Source organism: Heliconius melpomene, chromosome 9 (assembly GCF_056956725.1).
Source record: "Heliconius melpomene rosina isolate 202511_hmr_F chromosome 9, ASM5695672v1, whole genome shotgun sequence".
Lineage (NCBI taxonomy): Eukaryota > Metazoa > Arthropoda > Insecta > Lepidoptera > Nymphalidae > Heliconius > Heliconius melpomene.
The window spans coordinates 7,668,732-7,688,017 of NC_140397.1; the positions used below are offsets into that span (position 1 = coordinate 7,668,732).

Consider the following 19,286-nt stretch of genomic DNA (forward strand, 5'->3'; position numbering starts at 1 on the left):
TAAAGATTAATTGATCATAGCTAAATAAAAATTGATATGTTTTAATGCTTCATATTAGTACAAAATGATTTGAGAGTAGTAGTAAATCATAATTTTTAATTTTTTGTATTTCAATTTTGTATACTCGTATAACTGTAACTCTACTATCTTATTGCAAATATGAATAGTAATGAAAATATTAGACATTTTAAAGAAAACAAATTTAAAAAGATTTTTGCGTATTTGTTCAAACGAGTCAGAGTCAATTTTAATGCGCAATATAACAAACTACGACTACAGATACAAAATAACAACACCAATATTATTTTAGAATAATATAATTATTTCAATTCATAATAACTAACTATAAATGCCATAATAACTATAATGTTATAATTTCACTAAACATTTTCTTAAATATTGACGATAGAAAGTGTTACCTATGCCGTCACTATGCGGGGATCAACCATTTTACTATGAAAATAACATGACTTTTGGAAGCTAGGTAAAAAACATTTTGTTAAGAGATATCTTTTGATAATTTCGTAATTGAAAACATTTTTTCGTGTTTCAGTTTTGAGCATTAGGAAGAAGACATTTTTTTTTATTTGGTGTCTACTGTATCACTTGCTATAATTTCTAAAACACTTAGGCCATTATTTAAATTAAAAAATTAAAAGATCGGTCTCTAGAGTAGAAAAATCTGAAGAAACTTCATTATTTATAGACGTTAACCACAGATTATTGCTAAAAAGTGTTTTTAAAAAAGAAAAGATTAGAAGGGTTAGGCCTTTACAGGTGTTAACATTAATAATCTTATATCAACTAAATCTACGCAACATTATAAACACGGATAGACATACAATGAATCTAATAGTTTATCGTAAATAATTACAAAAGTTGTGTTGTCAGACGCGGGTGAACGACGGCAGTTGGCTTAATTGACTGTCACACATAAGTGATATGTGGCGGCTATATAGATATATTGAAATATTTCTCCAATAAATTTTATCGTTGAGCCTTTTTTGATAACAATTATATAATTAATCGATTTTGATAGTTCTGATGTTTTCTTTATTAATATGAGAGGCTTATTTATTTAGTTAGCAACTTTTAATGGTAAACGACCAAAGAAGACGTCAACGATGTGAACAGTTTGAAAATTATTAAAAGTTGAATTCTTAATTTAACGATTGATAATTCTGACAACACAGTGAGGAGGAGTTTCAACATTGCTACGCGACAGACAGACAACAGACCAGAGATAAACAAAAACGACCAACTTTGAGAAATACAAAGCGAAGATAAAATAGCAATAAAAAAAAAGCGAAAACCTTTATCAAGCTATCTTAAAAAAGATATTGAAGTAAAGGAAACTTTTAGTAGCAATGTTAAAACCTGACAAGTTAGCTACGAAACAGTGACGCTATTCCACATTATCTTATTTCCTTATGCATATATATAACATTCAGTTTACATTGAAATTTTCCATTTAATATTAGAATAATAGTTAAATTCACGTTGAAAAAGAATCTACAAAGGACCATTATTCTAAATATCTAAATATCATGTAACACAGATATCTGCATTTAAGCTATAGAATGAAAATTAATATGTCATAAATATATATACATTTATATAATAGTATTAGAAAGTTATATATTGTCTTAACAATTACAATTAAACGACACACGATATAACAAGAATGAGGATATGACAGATTATAAACTCTAGACAAAATCAAACAAGGGGCCGCGTTGAGGCATAGTTTTTTTATACATATATATCTATATAAACGTACATAATATAGTAAACGTGAAGAGATCAACAGTGTAACTTTCATTTTTTAACGCCAAAACTAGAAATTACCATTTTGGGGGTAATATTAAGATGATTTTGTATTATTATAATACTGTAATGGCATTATTGAAACAGTTTTAAGTGATAATATATTAGCAAGCATCGCTTACGGTGCCTCTTTTACTATCCAAAGCTGGCAATTAATTTCGGCCAAACAATAGTCAAAGAATGAATCGATCTAAATTAGTTTTGGAGTAAGTGGATAGTATGTGAAGCGACCGTGGTGTTACGGTGGTACAGTGTTTGATGCTCCATGATGTCCGGTGCTGGCTTAAGCTGCATTCCGAAAATAAGAAAAAAATACCTTTAAAATATATATATTTTCAATTGTATATCCTTTGATTTGACAAAAAGGTTATACATGTGATGAATATCTTCGTAATTTTACGCAGATATTTTTTTCATCTGGCAATTTCATAGTTGATATTTATTTTTTTTTCAATGTCGACATGTTTCATTCTCCTCAAATTCCTTATATGGTTATATTTATACGATATAAGATACATCCACCAATTATGTTAAAAATTAAATGTACTTGTAATTGGTTATGGATTGTTCATTTTTATAGACTTTTTTTTTTATTTGTCTTATAATAAAATAGGATTAATTTAAATATACCATAATATGGTGGAAATCTCTTAAAAATTATTTGATACTGTGATATTTAATGTGCCGGAATTTGTATAAAATAAGCGTGCCTTAGTAAATTAAATACGTATTCCTCAAAGTTGGTTAATTTGTTTATAAATTTAAATTTTCCGCGGTACATATATTATATAAAATTAATGTTAAAGTTGAAGAATTGAAGTGAAACGATTAAATGATAATAAAACTAGCAAAAAAAGAAAATAAATGAAGACAAAATAACTATGACAACAACAAAATAAAAAGGATGTGTGTTACCTACATTTTATTCAAATTAAAAAAAAGAAAATACCTTAACAGGTATTGAATGCATACATACAAACGTTCGCAATGTCCACCAAAATAGTAGATTTAGTTTTATCTTTCATAGCAATTAAAAAATTCATTTGTAACATAATATATTTCCAAAATATTTTTTGTATGTATACAGAATGGTAGACAGAGAGAACCTAGTGTCATGATTTTTACTTTCCACCTAAATTTAAAAGATCGCGTGTTAAGTGGCGGAATTTAACGCTGTGTCCTCTATTTTAAAAAAGGCACCGGCTTTCGTACCAAAAATATTATTTTTAAATTAAATCCATACGAGAAACGGGAAACTCTTACCATCATCGTTATCTCTATCAACTTTTAACGATTTAATTCTTTTCTTGGCATCGTCTATAGAATCTTGCGGCGGTTTCCCTTTACCTACTTCGTTTGATGAACTAATATCTAAAGAGAGGTAAATGATAAAAACATAAAATTAAAAAAAATTAAGAATAAACTAAAAAAATATCAATGAATTAGCTAACAATGAGATGAAAGCATTTTAGCAGTATTTTTAAAAAATATATATTGGCCTGTACAAATAATCGATGTTAAATTTATAAAAATATACTGGCATTCCCCTAAAACGTATTACTTTCTTTTTACCTGTTTTAGGAATTCTTAGGATTACCTACTTTTAAGTATTAATCAGAGATTTAGTAAAATAACATTATTAGACAAAAAAAATTAAGAAATAAATATTGTATATAAAATTCAAAAATAGAAAAAAAAAAAACAAAGATTTAAAAGAAAATCTCCAAAATCTATAAATCTTTGACAATATTGACTCTCAATACTATATAAATATGTATCGAGTTCCAAAATAAAAAGATTCTTGATACAGAATAAATAAATAAATTCCTAAGGCTGAGGTTATTTTACAATCCCCCGAGCTTTGGCTTTACGCTTAGTTGGAACCTTTACTGAATACTTACGATGGAAAAAAGAGGTGCCTTTTTTGTTCCTCTGGAGTATAGAAATAGGTAAAATATAAGAATTCTTAAATTCTTTATAAAAATATATTTATCGAATCTAATAAAATCTATCATAAATATATATGAACGAAAAAAAATATATTGTATTACCGTTAAGTCTATTTAAATAAGTGCAATATTAACTTCCGTTCCTGACATACAAACCCTTAAAACAAAAAAAAATAACATAAACAAAAGATTTTGTCACTTTTATTATAACGTATCATCATTATCTGTAATACGTATAATTAAGTAGACAGGTTCGATATCTATTTGTTGAAAGTACCAACTAAGTTTATTAAGAACGCTATATAAAACTGAAAACTGAAACCGAGTATACACGAACTTCACGATTAAGAATACTATAGGACAATTAATTAATTGCTTCCTTTAAATACCTAACATCTCCTTTCTTTAAGAGTCAGACCCACCCACTAGAGACAAAGGTATAGGTTCTATTCCAGTCTAAGGTAAATCTAACCAAACACAAATAGAATCTGACCTTGCGAGTCGTCGGCGCTCGACTGACCGCCCGCCGCATCCGCCTCGTTGGCCTGGCAGATCAGCGACACGCGGTAGAAGTAGTTCCGCCAGAAGTTCTCTTCTGTTATACTGGAAACATTGTAATAATAACGTTATAAACATGTGTCAGTATTTCAAAACATAACATAGAACCTAAGCATTTTCACATTTTAATAAGACAAAGAAAAAAATGATTGTATAAATGTTGGTATGTACTCGTAACTCATATACATTTTCTTTACCTTATTGGGAAATCAAAATGAAATCAACAAACTTGTAAACCTTGAAATAAAAGCTTTATTATTTTCTATTATAGCTACATTATTGAGATGGGAATTACCAATTTTTCTCTACCAAAAAAAAAGAAACAATTGTTTAGTGTAATGTAGTTTTAAAAACTAAATATTTGATGAAACGCTTAATAATAATGATATGGGTAAGAAAAGTAAATCCTCATATGACCACATACAAACTTTCAGTTAAATTATGAAAAATGTATTTTAACATCTTCTATGTTTCATTCCTCACGCTGTATCCCGCACATAGCAGGGTAGGCGGAGGAAACCTAATATCAAGTGGCGGAACTTAACGCCAATCTTTGTCTTTTTAACAAATGCTAAATAAGCATCTTTTTTACTTTCACGCTTCCAGCGATGTAGACTGTGAGAACTTGGGAACCTAGTGTTACGACACTCCATCCCATAAAAATATCTATCAATATAGGGATATAAGAAAACATAAACTCACACTTTGGGCACGAGATCGAAGCGCATTGTGGACAGATTTGGGTCGTCGTTCATGATGGCGACAGCAACCGGGTACATCTTGTTGTAGTCGAAGTCGAAGTCCACGCCGGCGGGCGGGGCGCGCACGAAGTTCCTTCGGTCCTGATGCGAATAGGGTTAAGTTACGCTTACATTATTTTACTTAAGACGTTTACACAAAAATATATGTTTAAAATCTTTTAGAAACAGTAAAAGATTTACTATTTTAAGACTTTAGTACTCATGAACATTTAAAGGTAACAAATGACATAATAAGAAGTTGCGTATTGATGTCTACAGAAAAAAATAACTTTTACTGAGACAAAATATCCATTTCTTTACTTTGCTGTATATATATATTTCTGGTTTAAAATACACCATAAATATAATAAAGTGAACTTTAAAAAATACTAATGAATCAAATGATCAAAAAGCTACCATCGTGCCTCCTCCATAATTCTGATGAAAATATCAGGAAAAAAAATCAACAGTTCCACTTTCTCAGACCCCAATTTGTAACATATGCTTAACAATTACTAAAACCTATATATATTCTATCATAAAATCTAACTTACGGTGGACAACGACAGGCACTCCTCCTTCAGGGCAGCCTCATTGGGCGCCCCCACCCAGGGCGGGGCCGCGGCACCGTTGCCCTTGTCCTGGCCCTTGATGAACGCGTCTTGCTCGCGGTTGAATTCGCCGAGGATGCTCTGTAGAAAAAGAGTGAGTCAGTGAGTAAGTGATTGTACAATGGATATATAGTTTGGAATGAAAATCTCAAGACCGATCTCTGAGTTGAGAGCGATTTGTAAATACGGGTCTAGGTAGATATCGGAAGATATCAAGAGACATACATATGAACAGTAAAAATACGTTACGTAAACGTAAACGAAACACGTTAAATCATTTTTTTAGTTTCTTTTTAATATTGAATAGGCTTGCGTTTGACCTCATCAAGCATGGTGAGCGTTGATGCGATCTACGGTGGTGTACACTTGCCTAGTAAGTACCTGTTGACTCGGTTTTTGAAGACTCCCAAATTGTAAGTCATAGGAAATACAGATATCGGCAACGAGTTCCAATCTCTCGCAGTGCTGATAAAGAATGTAGCCTCAAAGCGTTTCGTTCGTACGTTAGGAATTTCTACCATGTAAGGATGGCGTGAAGCTGTATTCCTAGAAGTTGTATAGTAAAAAGGGGCTAGGGCTAGTTTTATAAACGTTTAAAATAGACATAAAAAACAATATTTAAGCAATGTTAGTAAAAAAAGAGTAAAAGCGCTAATGGATAAATGAAACAGAAACCTTATAATCAGTACTAGTAACACATTGTTTTAAAAGGTAATAGATAAAATAATTTATTCCATTAACATTTAAAAGGAATTTAATATTATTTATATTTTTATGTTTACATTTCAAGTATTATGAGTATATAGCGTTATAATAAGCTGTCATGACCAAAGCACGAGTAATTTCTTCATCGGAATATTTCAAGTGGCGAGATCCGAGTCCTCTTGATTTAAGTGCTCTTCTAATAATTTATAACTTATTTCATTCGATCTTATAATGTTTAGATTTAGATATTTAAATTTTGACTACGAAAAAAAAGAACTTTATGTTCGCAAACAACTTTTAAACTTTTTAAGCATCGTTCGTGTCCTACAGCAGGTTTGTTATCATTGTATCCTATTTGCTGACTGACCCTTGACCGATTGGAAATATTATTTTTTTCTAAGAATAATAAATAAATCAGCATCACGCTGTACCCCTCAACTCAACGCCGCGCTTTTCCTCGACACCAGAACGAAAAATGAAAATATAAATTTAAACAAATATTTCATTCAAGTGAGGATCGAACCCACAACCAGTCGCGTTTACAGTCACACTTTCCGCACCTGCGCTACGACTGGCCTCACGTTCGTTATGACTTAATCCTATTAGCACTGTAACCCGCGCGGGTGACAAACACGTACGTGTTTCAGATTAACTCGGATTAATGGAGGGTTTATGGACTGTCCAAAGGGTTTTCCTTACAATAAACAGACCGTTAAATATGGTTGTGCAATGCATATAAACTGTAAAAGTTTTCTAATTATAAAACTAAAATAATTATTAAATTCTTGGTAAAATCGCAACAGAATGAAAGTAGAACCTTAAAGAGCCTACACGTAGCCGACTTCTTTTGTGCGAACGAACTAGTTTTGGTACCTTTATATAAATTAAATTTAATGAATTTTTATACTACAGTTAATTAAATAAATCTTTTAAAAACGTAACTTCTGTTCTAAGTTTTAGGTAAATTAATCCAGATATAGGACCATAAAGGAATAACATAACAGCTTACGTCATTGTCCCAAATAAGAAAAACTATTAACAAAAAAATAATATAAGATATTTTTTAATCATCTACATACTTGATGAGTTAATTCTAACAAAGAAAAGTTTCAACATTAGAACCTATGATATATTGGTATATTCCTTTGTTCGAAAAGGAACAATATAATTCCTTTATTGGAATAATAGATAAAAGGTATACTTACTTTACCTATTATTTCAATTTTCATTGTCCTGTAAAATATTAATATAACCATTGCACGTACATATTAAAAGCATAATAATAAGCTTTTAACGCGACGGTAGAGGGTTCGATCTCCACTCGAGGGAATGGGAACTTATTAATATTATCATTTCTTCGCTTTGGTAACAAGACAAACCACTAAACACCCAATACATCAAAAAATTGATAGAAAGTGGAGAATGGAGTGTATTTACACTAAATTTCCTCTACTAACTCTACGTGAAAAAAAAAAGAAATTAGAACAATCGTTTTATATAACATGACAAGTGAGAACATAGTATGAATCATCATTCTCAATTCTGTTATCAGTTAGCCGCCGTCCGGATAAGCGGCTGACAGAGACGAATGGGTAAAGGGTTGCGGAGAGTATCGCTTGTATGTAGGTACACATGACAGTGCAGTGTTTTTCTATGTATATATTTTTTTAATTATCATTTCGAAACGAAAATTTCACAATTAAACAAAAACATTACATTTATACATAACTAGCGTACGCGCGTAATAGGTTTATAGAATTAATGGTGATTAAATAATAAATAATACATATATGATTGTTATCATATATAATGTTTTGTAATTGACATTTGACACTTGTCATTGATTTGGCGTTTAAAATATCCGTCTATGATTCGGTAGTTAAGTAATGGATTACTATAGAATTATGATTATATTTAATAGATTAATAAAGGTAATAGTAATTAAATAATAAATAATACATATATGATAATTACAATAAATAATATATTATAATTGATAATGGACACTTGTCTAGGATTTGTAGTTTGATACATCTGCCTATGATTTGCTGGCTGGTGATATAAAACAATGGAATTACGATAATATTTGACTTATAGTATTATTGTAAATGTATTATATATCCTCGGCTATCTTAATTATAAATGTTAACAGATTTATCATCAATATAATCAAATATTACTGTGATTGCAAATGTGGTAAGTATAGTACAGGTAAGTTATATGTAATTACACTGGGCTGGAGCAGTGAAAGGCGAGTGTTAGTACTAGTAAAGGGATCCCTTAAGCCTACAGATGTGGTCACAAGTCCACGGCACTGCTCCAAGCTTCAGATCATTTAAAAGGTAGAATAACATTACTTATAGCTACCAACTGCTTCTGATGTTTGATCGATACGACAATCCTCTTATTCATTTAGACAATTATTCTAATTTATCATTATTTATTATATCTACTATCATGATTCTAACATCAGAAGTGGGATCAGCTCACTCTCACTCCCACTTTCAAGAGAAATAATATCCTGACACTCTTCAAAGTTTTAATGTTTTGTAATTGGGTAATATGTAAATTACAATGAAATCATAATAAAAGGAGTTAGATTGCCCTTGTTTGTGGCTAAATTGTCTGGCTCTATGTTTAAAGTTAAACAGTTAAATCATATTCGAGGTGATGGAATCAATCATACAACATTAATTAACTAAAGTTAATTGATAATTCAATAATAAAAAAAAAGGTAAGTAATGTGTGATAGATTCTGCATTAAGTGGTACAGGAAAAGATTATTAGTTACAGTTTGAAGTATACATGTTAACAATTATAATAATATTATATTATTTTTATTGTTTAAAATGGCATCTTACAAAAGCAATATTAAAACTATATCTGAAGTATTATAAGTATTATATAGTTCTATTATAACTCATTAAGAAACAAAGACATTATAAGAATTTTAATTCTAGTGGTTCTAGAGCATCTTAAAATTTTAAAGTAAATCAATGAAATAACTATTATATTTATCTTTAAAATAAAACCCTCATAAGATTATTTATTATAGGAAGTCAGAACTAAAGTATCCATATGTACTCTCAATACCAGATTTACATGATATTTTAATGAATAGAAAAGTTGAAATACTAATATTGAAATAGTGAAAGATTTTAAAATATATATATTTATATTTATTGGAAACCGTTTAGAATTTTGATCAATATTACTTCCATTTAGAAAAATTGTTACAACATAGCATTATATTCATTATATTTGTTTTAAAATCAGAAACATTAAGTATAGCGAATTCCAAGTAAAAATAAGAATAAATTTCCCTTTTCAATGTGAATATTATTAATATTATATTTGAATTATTTGATTGCTGACAGTTAGTTTTCATGAAGATTAATTCATATTGATTTTATACATTTTTAATTTGAAAATATTACCAAAATATATAATAAGTTTGCTGTTAGGTTACTTAATTATTATTTATTATTACAATAAAACATTATGACAAAGTAAACTATGCTATGTTTTACAAAAAGGTTTAATCAGTTTCTGTGTAGTATTTCAGCAGTCTGGTTATACAAGAATACTGATAAAAATTATATAAATAAACTTTTTAAATTACTTATGACTTGTTAGGATGTTTTTCAGTTACTTTGAATTTCTATAGTGACAAACTTAGAACACATTATTTATTCATATATATAATTCCACAAGGAATAATAAAAGTTTCAATATTAATTGCGGAATTTAATTAAAAGATATGTCACATATGCCTCAGATCCATCAATGATTTGTTAACTTTTTGGAGGCAATTTATTGAAGTTACTAACTTATCTTTATTTCTTGTTTCTATAATGTCTGCTACTAATATTACTATACAATATGAATATATTGTTATTGAATATATTGTTGGACAAACAAAATATTTTGTTTATTTATTCTGGAAAGATAATAGTATAGTAAGTATATAAGGTCATAAACCCAAGCTCTTCTTATTGAAGATTATATTTACAAATTGAGTCAATTTCAAGTTTTCTTATCAAACAGAATGAAAAATGTTTTATTTTATTAAATATTTACTTCTGGTAATCTTAATAAATAAATGGCTTATGAGACATCTAATAGACATTTAAATAAAATGAACAATTTCGGCCTTTAGTTACAATGATTTTATCTTGAATCTTAGGTAATGTTTTTGTCAATAGTATTTCATTTGACATGTGTTAGGTTTACTTATTTAAATGATGCTGTTTCAGTTAACCTTTCCATGTCTAGTAATATTAAACCAATAAGACGTTTTATAGGGTTTGTCAAGGGACTTTCGTAAGTCGCGATTTTGTTTTGCGAACTGTCAGATTTAGTAGATTAATGAAAATATTATTTTAGTAGTAGAGCTTTCAGAGAGGTGTGGTCAAAAACTTGTAATACCTCTTGATGAAAATGGTAAATAGAACAAACATATCAATTGTTTAGCCGGAATATCTAAGCATGGGCATATAGCATTACTTTCACAGACTTAAGTATGATATGTAATGAACCGTCAGGTTAGCCGAACGGATTGTGAGAAATTAGGCTTTTTCATTTTAAATACGACAGTCGTTAAATCCACCGGACTTTCGTCTTGCTCGGAGCTTGTTCATTTGTATATTCTGATGGTCAGACCAAATAAGTTACTTTTATGTCATATTTGTACAATATATGAAGTAAATGAATTTATCCATATATTATATACAAATCAATGTGGTAATTAATTAAAAGCTTTTATTTTACTAGCTATAAATGAATTGAGATGAGAATGACGTATTATTTAGAGGTATTAAAATAATAAAAGTTATGGAATAGGAAATGAAATAGATCTATACAGTGATGCTAATACGATTTAAAGGAATTTATAAAATATATAAAATTCATGAATCTATTCAAAATATAAATTAAAGTGTCATTACTATTGAGTATAATGATATGTTTTGGAAAATGTGTAGTTGAAATATTGCTGTTGAAAATGCCATATATAAAATGTTATATAAAAAATATTACATTTAAAGATTACACCATTGAACTGAATTTTTATTAAATATATTTTTATATATTGTGTTATTTATATATTACATTTCATATATTATGTTATTTATATATTATGTTATTCATATATTATATATCTTCTTCTTCTTCTTAATGTGCTTCTCCAACTAGTGAAGGTTGGCAGTCAACTTCGAATACTTAGTCCTGTCCCTAGCCAAATGAATCAAATCTAAGGCGGTTTTAATTCCAGTCCATTCCTTGATGTTCCTTAGCCATGACTTACTTCTACCGCCGGTTTTCATATACATTGGTATTGGTATTGGTTATATATACATTGGATGTGAGTGATGTGATCAGTTCCTGGAGTGAGACCTCCCGGACGCCCAAGGAAGGTTGGATGTCGTGATGCAGGACATGAAAGCCAATGGTCTAACCATCGAGGACGCAAAAGACTGTGCAAGGTGGAGTAGGTTGAGTAGGAGGGCAGACCCTGGCAATAGCCGGGATTAGTGCCAGGAGGAAGAAGAAGATATTATATATACATTATATGTTTTCATATAATATATAAATATTTTATCTATCCGCTGGTCGATCACATATTTGGCATCAGCTGGTCGCACTAGCAGCGGGTGAATGCAGTTGATGTGTCTATTTATGTGACTTATGTATTATAAATATTTTATCTATCCGCTGGTCGATCACATACTTGGCATCGGCTGGTCGCACTGGCAGCGGGTGAATGCAGTTGATGTGTCTATTTATGTGACTTATGTATTATAATATATTTTATCTATCCGCTGGTCGATCACATACTTGGCATCAGCTGGTTGCACTGGCAGCGGGTGAATGCAGTTGATGTGTCTATTTATGTGACTTATGTATTATATATTTTATCTATCCGCTGGGCGGTCGCATATTTGGCATCAGTCGGTCGCACTGGCAGCGGGTGATTGCGGTTGATGTGTCTATGTATGTGGCTCATGACTCTGACATATTTATATTATTGTAAGGTCAATACAAGTGGATTTGATGATAAAATGTTGAGATGTACCTATAACTTCGGGGACGAAGTTGTGTCAGTTTGGCCGTAATAGGTTTATAGAATTAATGGTGATTAAATAATAAATAATACATATATGATTGTTATCATATATAATGTTTTGTAATTGACATTTGACACTTGTCATTGATTTGGCGTTTAAAATATCCGTCTATGATTCGGTAGTTAAGTAATGGATTACTATAGAATTATGATTATATTTAATAGATTAATAAAGGTAATAGTAATTAAATAATAAATAATACATATATGATAATTACAATAAATAATATATTATAATTGATAATGGACACTTGTCTAGGATTTGTAGTTTGATACATCTGCCTATGATTTGCTGGCTGGTGATATAAAACAATGGAATTACGATAATATTTGACTTATAGTATTATTGTAAATGTATTATATATCCTCGGCTATCTTAATTATAAATGTTAACAGATTTATCATCAATATAATCAAATATTACTGTGATTGCAAATGTGGTAAGTATAGTACAGGTAAGTTATATGTAATTACACTGGGCTGGAGCAGTGAAAGGCGAGTGTTAGTACTAGTAAAGGGATCCCTTAAGCCTACAGATGTGGTCACAAGTCCACGGCACTGCTCCAAGCTTCAGATCATTTAAAAGGTAGAATAACATTACTTATAGCTACCAACTGCTTCTGATGTTTGATCGATACGACAATCCTCTTATTCATTTAGACAATTATTCTAATTTATCATTATTTATTATATCTACTATCATGATTCTAACATCAGAAGTGGGATCAGCTCACTCTCACTCCCACTTTCAAGAGAAATAATATCCTGACACTCTTCAAAGTTTTAATGTTTTGTAATTGGGTAATATGTAAATTACAATGAAATCATAATAAAAGGAGTTAGATTGCCCTTGTTTGTGGCTAAATTGTCTGGCTCTATGTTTAAAGTTAAACAGTTAAATCATATTCGAGGTGATGGAATCAATCATACAACATTAATTAACTAAAGTTAATTGATAATTCAATAATAAAAAAAAAGGTAAGTAATGTGTGATAGATTCTGCATTAAGTGGTACAGGAAAAGATTATTAGTTACAGTTTGAAGTATACATGTTAACAATTATAATAATATTATATTATTTTTATTGTTTAAAATGGCATCTTACAAAAGCAATATTAAAACTATATCTGAAGTATTATAAGTATTATATAGTTCTATTATAACTCATTAAGAAACAAAGACATTATAAGAATTTTAATTCTAGTGGTTCTAGAGCATCTTAAAATTTTAAAGTAAATCAATGAAATAACTATTATATTTATCTTTAAAATAAAACCCTCATAAGATTATTTATTATAGGAAGTCAGAACTAAAGTATCCATATGTACTCTCAATACCAGATTTACATGATATTTTAATGAATAGAAAAGTTGAAATACTAATATTGAAATAGTGAAAGATTTTAAAATATATATATTTATATTTATTGGAAACCGTTTAGAATTTTGATCAATATTACTTCCATTTAGAAAAATTGTTACAACATAGCATTATATTCATTATATTTGTTTTAAAATCAGAAACATTAAGTATAGCGAATTCCAAGTAAAAATAAGAATAAATTTCCCTTTTCAATGTGAATATTATTAATATTATATTTGAATTATTTGATTGCTGACAGTTAGTTTTCATGAAGATTAATTCATATTGATTTTATACATTTTTAATTTGAAAATATTACCAAAATATATAATAAGTTTGCTGTTAGGTTACTTAATTATTATTTATTATTACAATAAAACATTATGACAAAGTAAACTATGCTATGTTTTACAAAAAGGTTTAATCAGTTTCTGTGTAGTATTTCAGCAGTCTGGTTATACAAGAATACTGATAAAAATTATATAAATAAACTTTTTAAATTACTTATGACTTGTTAGGATGTTTTTCAGTTACTTTGAATTTCTATAGTGACAAACTTAGAACACATTATTTATTCATATATATAATTCCACAAGGAATAATAAAAGTTTCAATATTAATTGCGGAATTTAATTAAAAGACATGTCACATATGCCTCAGATCCATCAATGATTTGTTAACTTTTTGGAGGCAATTTATTGAAGTTACTAACTTATCTTTATTTCTTGTTTCTATAATGTCTGCTACTAATATTACTATACAATATGAATATATTGTTATTGAATATATTGTTGGACAAACAAAATATTTTGTTTATTTATTCTGGAAAGATAATAGTATAGTAAGTATATAAGGTCATAAACCCAAGCTCTTCTTATTGAAGATTATATTTACAAATTGAGTCAATTTCAAGTTTTCTTATCAAACAGAATGAAAAATGTTTTATTTTATTAAATATTTACTTCTGGTAATTTTAATAAATAAATGGCTTATGAGACATCTAATAGACATTTAAATAAAATGAACAATTTCGGCCTTTAGTTACAATGATTTTATCTTGAATCTTAGGTAATGTTTTTGTCAATAGTATTTCATTTGACATGTGTTAGGTTTACTTATTTAAATGATGCTGTTTCAGTTAACCTTTCCATGTCTAGTAATATTAAACCAATAAGACGTTTTATAGGGTTTGTCAAGGGACTTTCGTAAGTCGCGATTTTGTTTTGCGAACTGTCAGATTTAGTAGATTAATGAAAATATTATTTTAGTAGTAGAGCTTTCAGAGAGGTGTGGTCAAAAACTTGTAATACCTCTTGATGAAAATGGTAAATAGAACAAACATATCAATTGTTTAGCCGGAATATCTAAGCATGGGCATATAGCATTACTTTCACAGACTTAAGTATGATATGTAATGAACCGTCAGGTTAGCCGAACGGATTGTGAGAAATTAGGCTTTTTCATTTTAAATACGACAGTCGTTAAATCCACCGGACTTTCGTCTTGCTCGGAGCTTGTTCATTTGTATATTCTGATGGTCAGACCAAATAAGTTACTTTTATGTCATATTTGTACAATATATGAAGTAAATGAATTTATCCATATATTATATACAAATCAATGTGGTAATTAATTAAAAGCTTTTATTTTACTAGCTATAAATGAATTGAGATGAGAATGACGTATTATTTAGAGGTATTAAAATAATAAAAGTTATGGAATAGGAAATGAAATAGATCTATACAGTGATGCTAATACGATTTAAAGGAATTTATAAAATATATAAAATTCATGAATCTATTCAAAATATAAATTAAAGTGTCATTACTATTGAGTATAATGATATGTTTTGGAAAATGTGTAGTTGAAATATTGCTGTTGAAAATGCCATATATAAAATGTTATATAAAAAATATTACATTTAAAGATTACACCATTGAACTGAATTTTTATTAAATATATTTTTATATATTGTGTTATTTATATATTACATTTCATATATTATGTTATTTATATATTATGTTATTCATATATTATATATCTTCTTCTTCTTCTTAATGTGCTTCTCCAACTAGTGAAGGTTGGCAGTCAACTTCGAATACTTAGTCCTGTCCCTAGCCAAATGAATCAAATCTAAGGCGGTTTTAATTCCAGTCCATTCCTTGATGTTCCTTAGCCATGACTTACTTCTACCGCCGGTTTTCATATACATTGGTATTGGTATTGGTTATATATACATTGGATGTGAGTGATGTGATCAGTTCCTGGAGTGAGACCTCCCGGACGCCCAAGGAAGGTTGGATGTCGTGATGCAGGACATGAAAGCCAATGGTCTAACCATCGAGGACGCAAAAGACTGTGCAAGGTGGAGTAGGTTGAGTAGGAGGGCAGACCCTGGCAATAGCCGGGATTAGTGCCAGGAGGAAGAAGAAGATATTATATATACATTATATGTTTTCATATAATATATAAATATTTTATCTATCCGCTGGTCGATCACATATTTGGCATCAGCTGGTCGCACTAGCAGCGGGTGAATGCAGTTGATGTGTCTATTTATGTGACTTATGTATTATAAATATTTTATCTATCCGCTGGTCGATCACATACTTGGCATCGGCTGGTCGCACTGGCAGCGGGTGAATGCAGTTGATGTGTCTATTTATGTGACTTATGTATTATAATATATTTTATCTATCCGCTGGTCGATCACATACTTGGCATCAGCTGGTTGCACTGGCAGCGGGTGAATGCAGTTGATGTGTCTATTTATGTGACTTATGTATTATATATTTTATCTATCCGCTGGGCGGTCGCATATTTGGCATCAGTCGGTCGCACTGGCAGCGGGTGATTGCGGTTGATGTGTCTATGTATGTGGCTCATGACTCTGACATATTTATATTATTGTAAGGTCAATACAAGTGGATTTGATGATAAAATGTTGAGATGTACCTATAACTTCGGGGACGAAGTTGTGTCAGTTTGGCCGTAATAGGTTTATAGAATTAATGGTGATTAAATAATAAATAATACATATATGATTGTTATCATATATAATGTTTTGTAATTGACATTTGACACTTGTCATTGATTTGGCGTTTAAAATATCCGTCTATGATTCGGTAGTTAAGTAATGGATTACTATAGAATTATGATTATATTTAATAGATTAATAAAGGTAATAGTAATTAAATAATAAATAATACATATATGATAATTACAATAAATAATATATTATAATTGATAATGGACACTTGTCTAGGATTTGTAGTTTGATACATCTGCCTATGATTTGCTGGCTGGTGATATAAAACAATGGAATTACGATAATATTTGACTTATAGTATTATTGTAAATGTATTATATATCCTCGGCTATCTTAATTATAAATGTTAACAGATTTATCATCAATATAATCAAATATTACTGTGATTGCAAATGTGGTAAGTATAGTACAGGTAAGTTATATGTAATTACACTGGGCTGGAGCAGTGAAAGGCGAGTGTTAGTACTAGTAAAGGGATCCCTTAAGCCTACAGATGTGGTCACAAGTCCACGGCACTGCTCCAAGCTTCAGATCATTTAAAAGGTAGAATAACATTACTTATAGCTACCAACTGCTTCTGATGTTTGATCGATACGACAATCCTCTTATTCATTTAGACAATTATTCTAATTTATCATTATTTATTATATCTACTATCATGATTCTAACACGCGCAGCTTCGCTTGCGTATTTAGGGGTAAATTCTAATAAACCAAGAAACATGTGTTTAATGAAATGTGTTTAATGTTTTTAAGAGTCTAAAAGAGTCGGTGGCGATTTAAAGATTTTTCCATACAAATTTTCAACCTCTTATTTGCACCCTTAGGGGGTGAATTCTAGAAAACCATGAAACACATATTCAATTAAATATTTTGAAGAGTCTAAATTTCAAATTTTGTAATAATCGGTGGCGTTTTAAAGATGTTTCCATACAAACTTTCAACCCCTTATTTGCACCCTTAGGGGGAGAATTCAAGAAAACCATGAAATACGTGTTCAATTAAATACTTTTAAAAATCTTAAATTTCAAATTTTATAAAAATCGGTGCCGATTTAAATTTTTTTCCATACAAATTTTCAACCCCAATTTCCCCCCTTTAGGGTTAACATTTTTCAAAATCCCTTCTTAGTGGATGTCCAGATAACGAAAGTAAACATTTGTCCAAATTTCACGTTTCTACTATTAGCGGTTACGGCTGTGCGCGCGTCTTACCTCAGTCAGTGAGGACAAGTCCGTTTATATATATAGATAATATGTATAATAAATAGCAGTCAAGACTCATCAATCGTACTGTAGTATACATATTACGTATATATATTATAGATACGGTCAGCGAGTTGTGACCACGCTAAAGTTAATATTCTGACTGTAGCGCATTGTCCACTGGAGAAAGAATATCCAACTTTAAGGTGGCCACGCCTCGCCGACCGTACTATACAATCACATACGAGATTTCCCTCAGTGTCACGAGTCTACCGAGTTTTCTAACATGGGTCTAATTTAAGAGAGATTAACGCGCACTCCGCTCGTGGGTTTTCTATCTCGTGGTTCGTTCGTGTTATTGATCGGGTTAACCTTTTAGATAGGGTTTAATGCTACGCACATTACACATACGGTTTTAGTGTAATAAATTATCAAGATTAAATATATAATGAGTATGAGTTTCTTGCCGGCTCTTCTCAGCAGAACTGCCTTCCGAACCGGTGGTAGCTTTTTGTTGACATGTACATTCGACGATTCAAAAGTGCTTTTATAGTTTATTTGAATAAAGAATATTTTGAATTTGAATTTGAATACGAAATCATCTTTCATTTCTGGCTTTACGCTGTAACCCATACATAGTATATTAGGCATTAACTTGGGAACCTTATGTTACGACACTATTCCCCTTAACATACTTTCGTTCTACACTTCCATAGCTTATTCTATAATATCCTATAGTATAGGATATCATAAAATAAACTGAAGAAATATAGGATCTATACGATATTCAAAAGAAATATAATTTACAATTCAATCCAAAAATATAATAAAAATGGACCCCTATCCCAATCATTAAAAACGAACAGCATATTTCTTTATTTCCTCTGCCTTTCGTACTAAGAGTATATAAGGTATTCATCAATTATATGAATGTCAAAGGCCGCCATTTGCCGATATCTGGAATTTTGTATTCATTTCTCGTATTAAAGACATGACCCAGTTTAGCTGACCGCGAGGAAACGGAAGTATTGGGAGAACTGAAAAGTAGTAAAGGAAGTAAGTAATGTGATAGCTCTACAGCAGTATATATTAATTAATAATTTAACTGATAGTAATTATTAATTTTTCATTAGCTTCGTTTTCATTATTATATGGTT

General features: G+C 29.9%; 1 protein-coding gene across 11 annotated transcripts in view; it reads right to left on the minus strand.

Moving 5' to 3' along the window:
- The window catches only part of Sap47 (Synapse-associated protein 47kD), a 79,806-nt gene that overhangs the window by 1,675 nt on the left and 58,845 nt on the right, over positions 1-19,286 (minus strand). For 4 of the 11 annotated variants that reach the window (XM_085190204.1, XM_085190207.1, XM_085190205.1 and 1 more), the window contains 4 exons: positions 5,629-5,766; positions 5,037-5,176; positions 4,270-4,379; positions 3,091-3,198 (listed from right to left, as the gene is read on the minus strand). In XM_085190204.1, the coding sequence (XP_085046330.1) occupies positions 3,091-3,198; positions 4,270-4,379; positions 5,037-5,176; positions 5,629-5,766 (496 nt within the window). Of the gene's footprint in view, positions 1-301; positions 2,116-3,090; positions 3,199-4,269; positions 4,380-5,036; positions 5,177-5,628; positions 5,767-19,286 lie in introns of those variants that run through there. The other 7 variants (XM_085190210.1, XM_085190214.1, XM_085190215.1 and 4 more) reach the window with 3 other exon arrangements.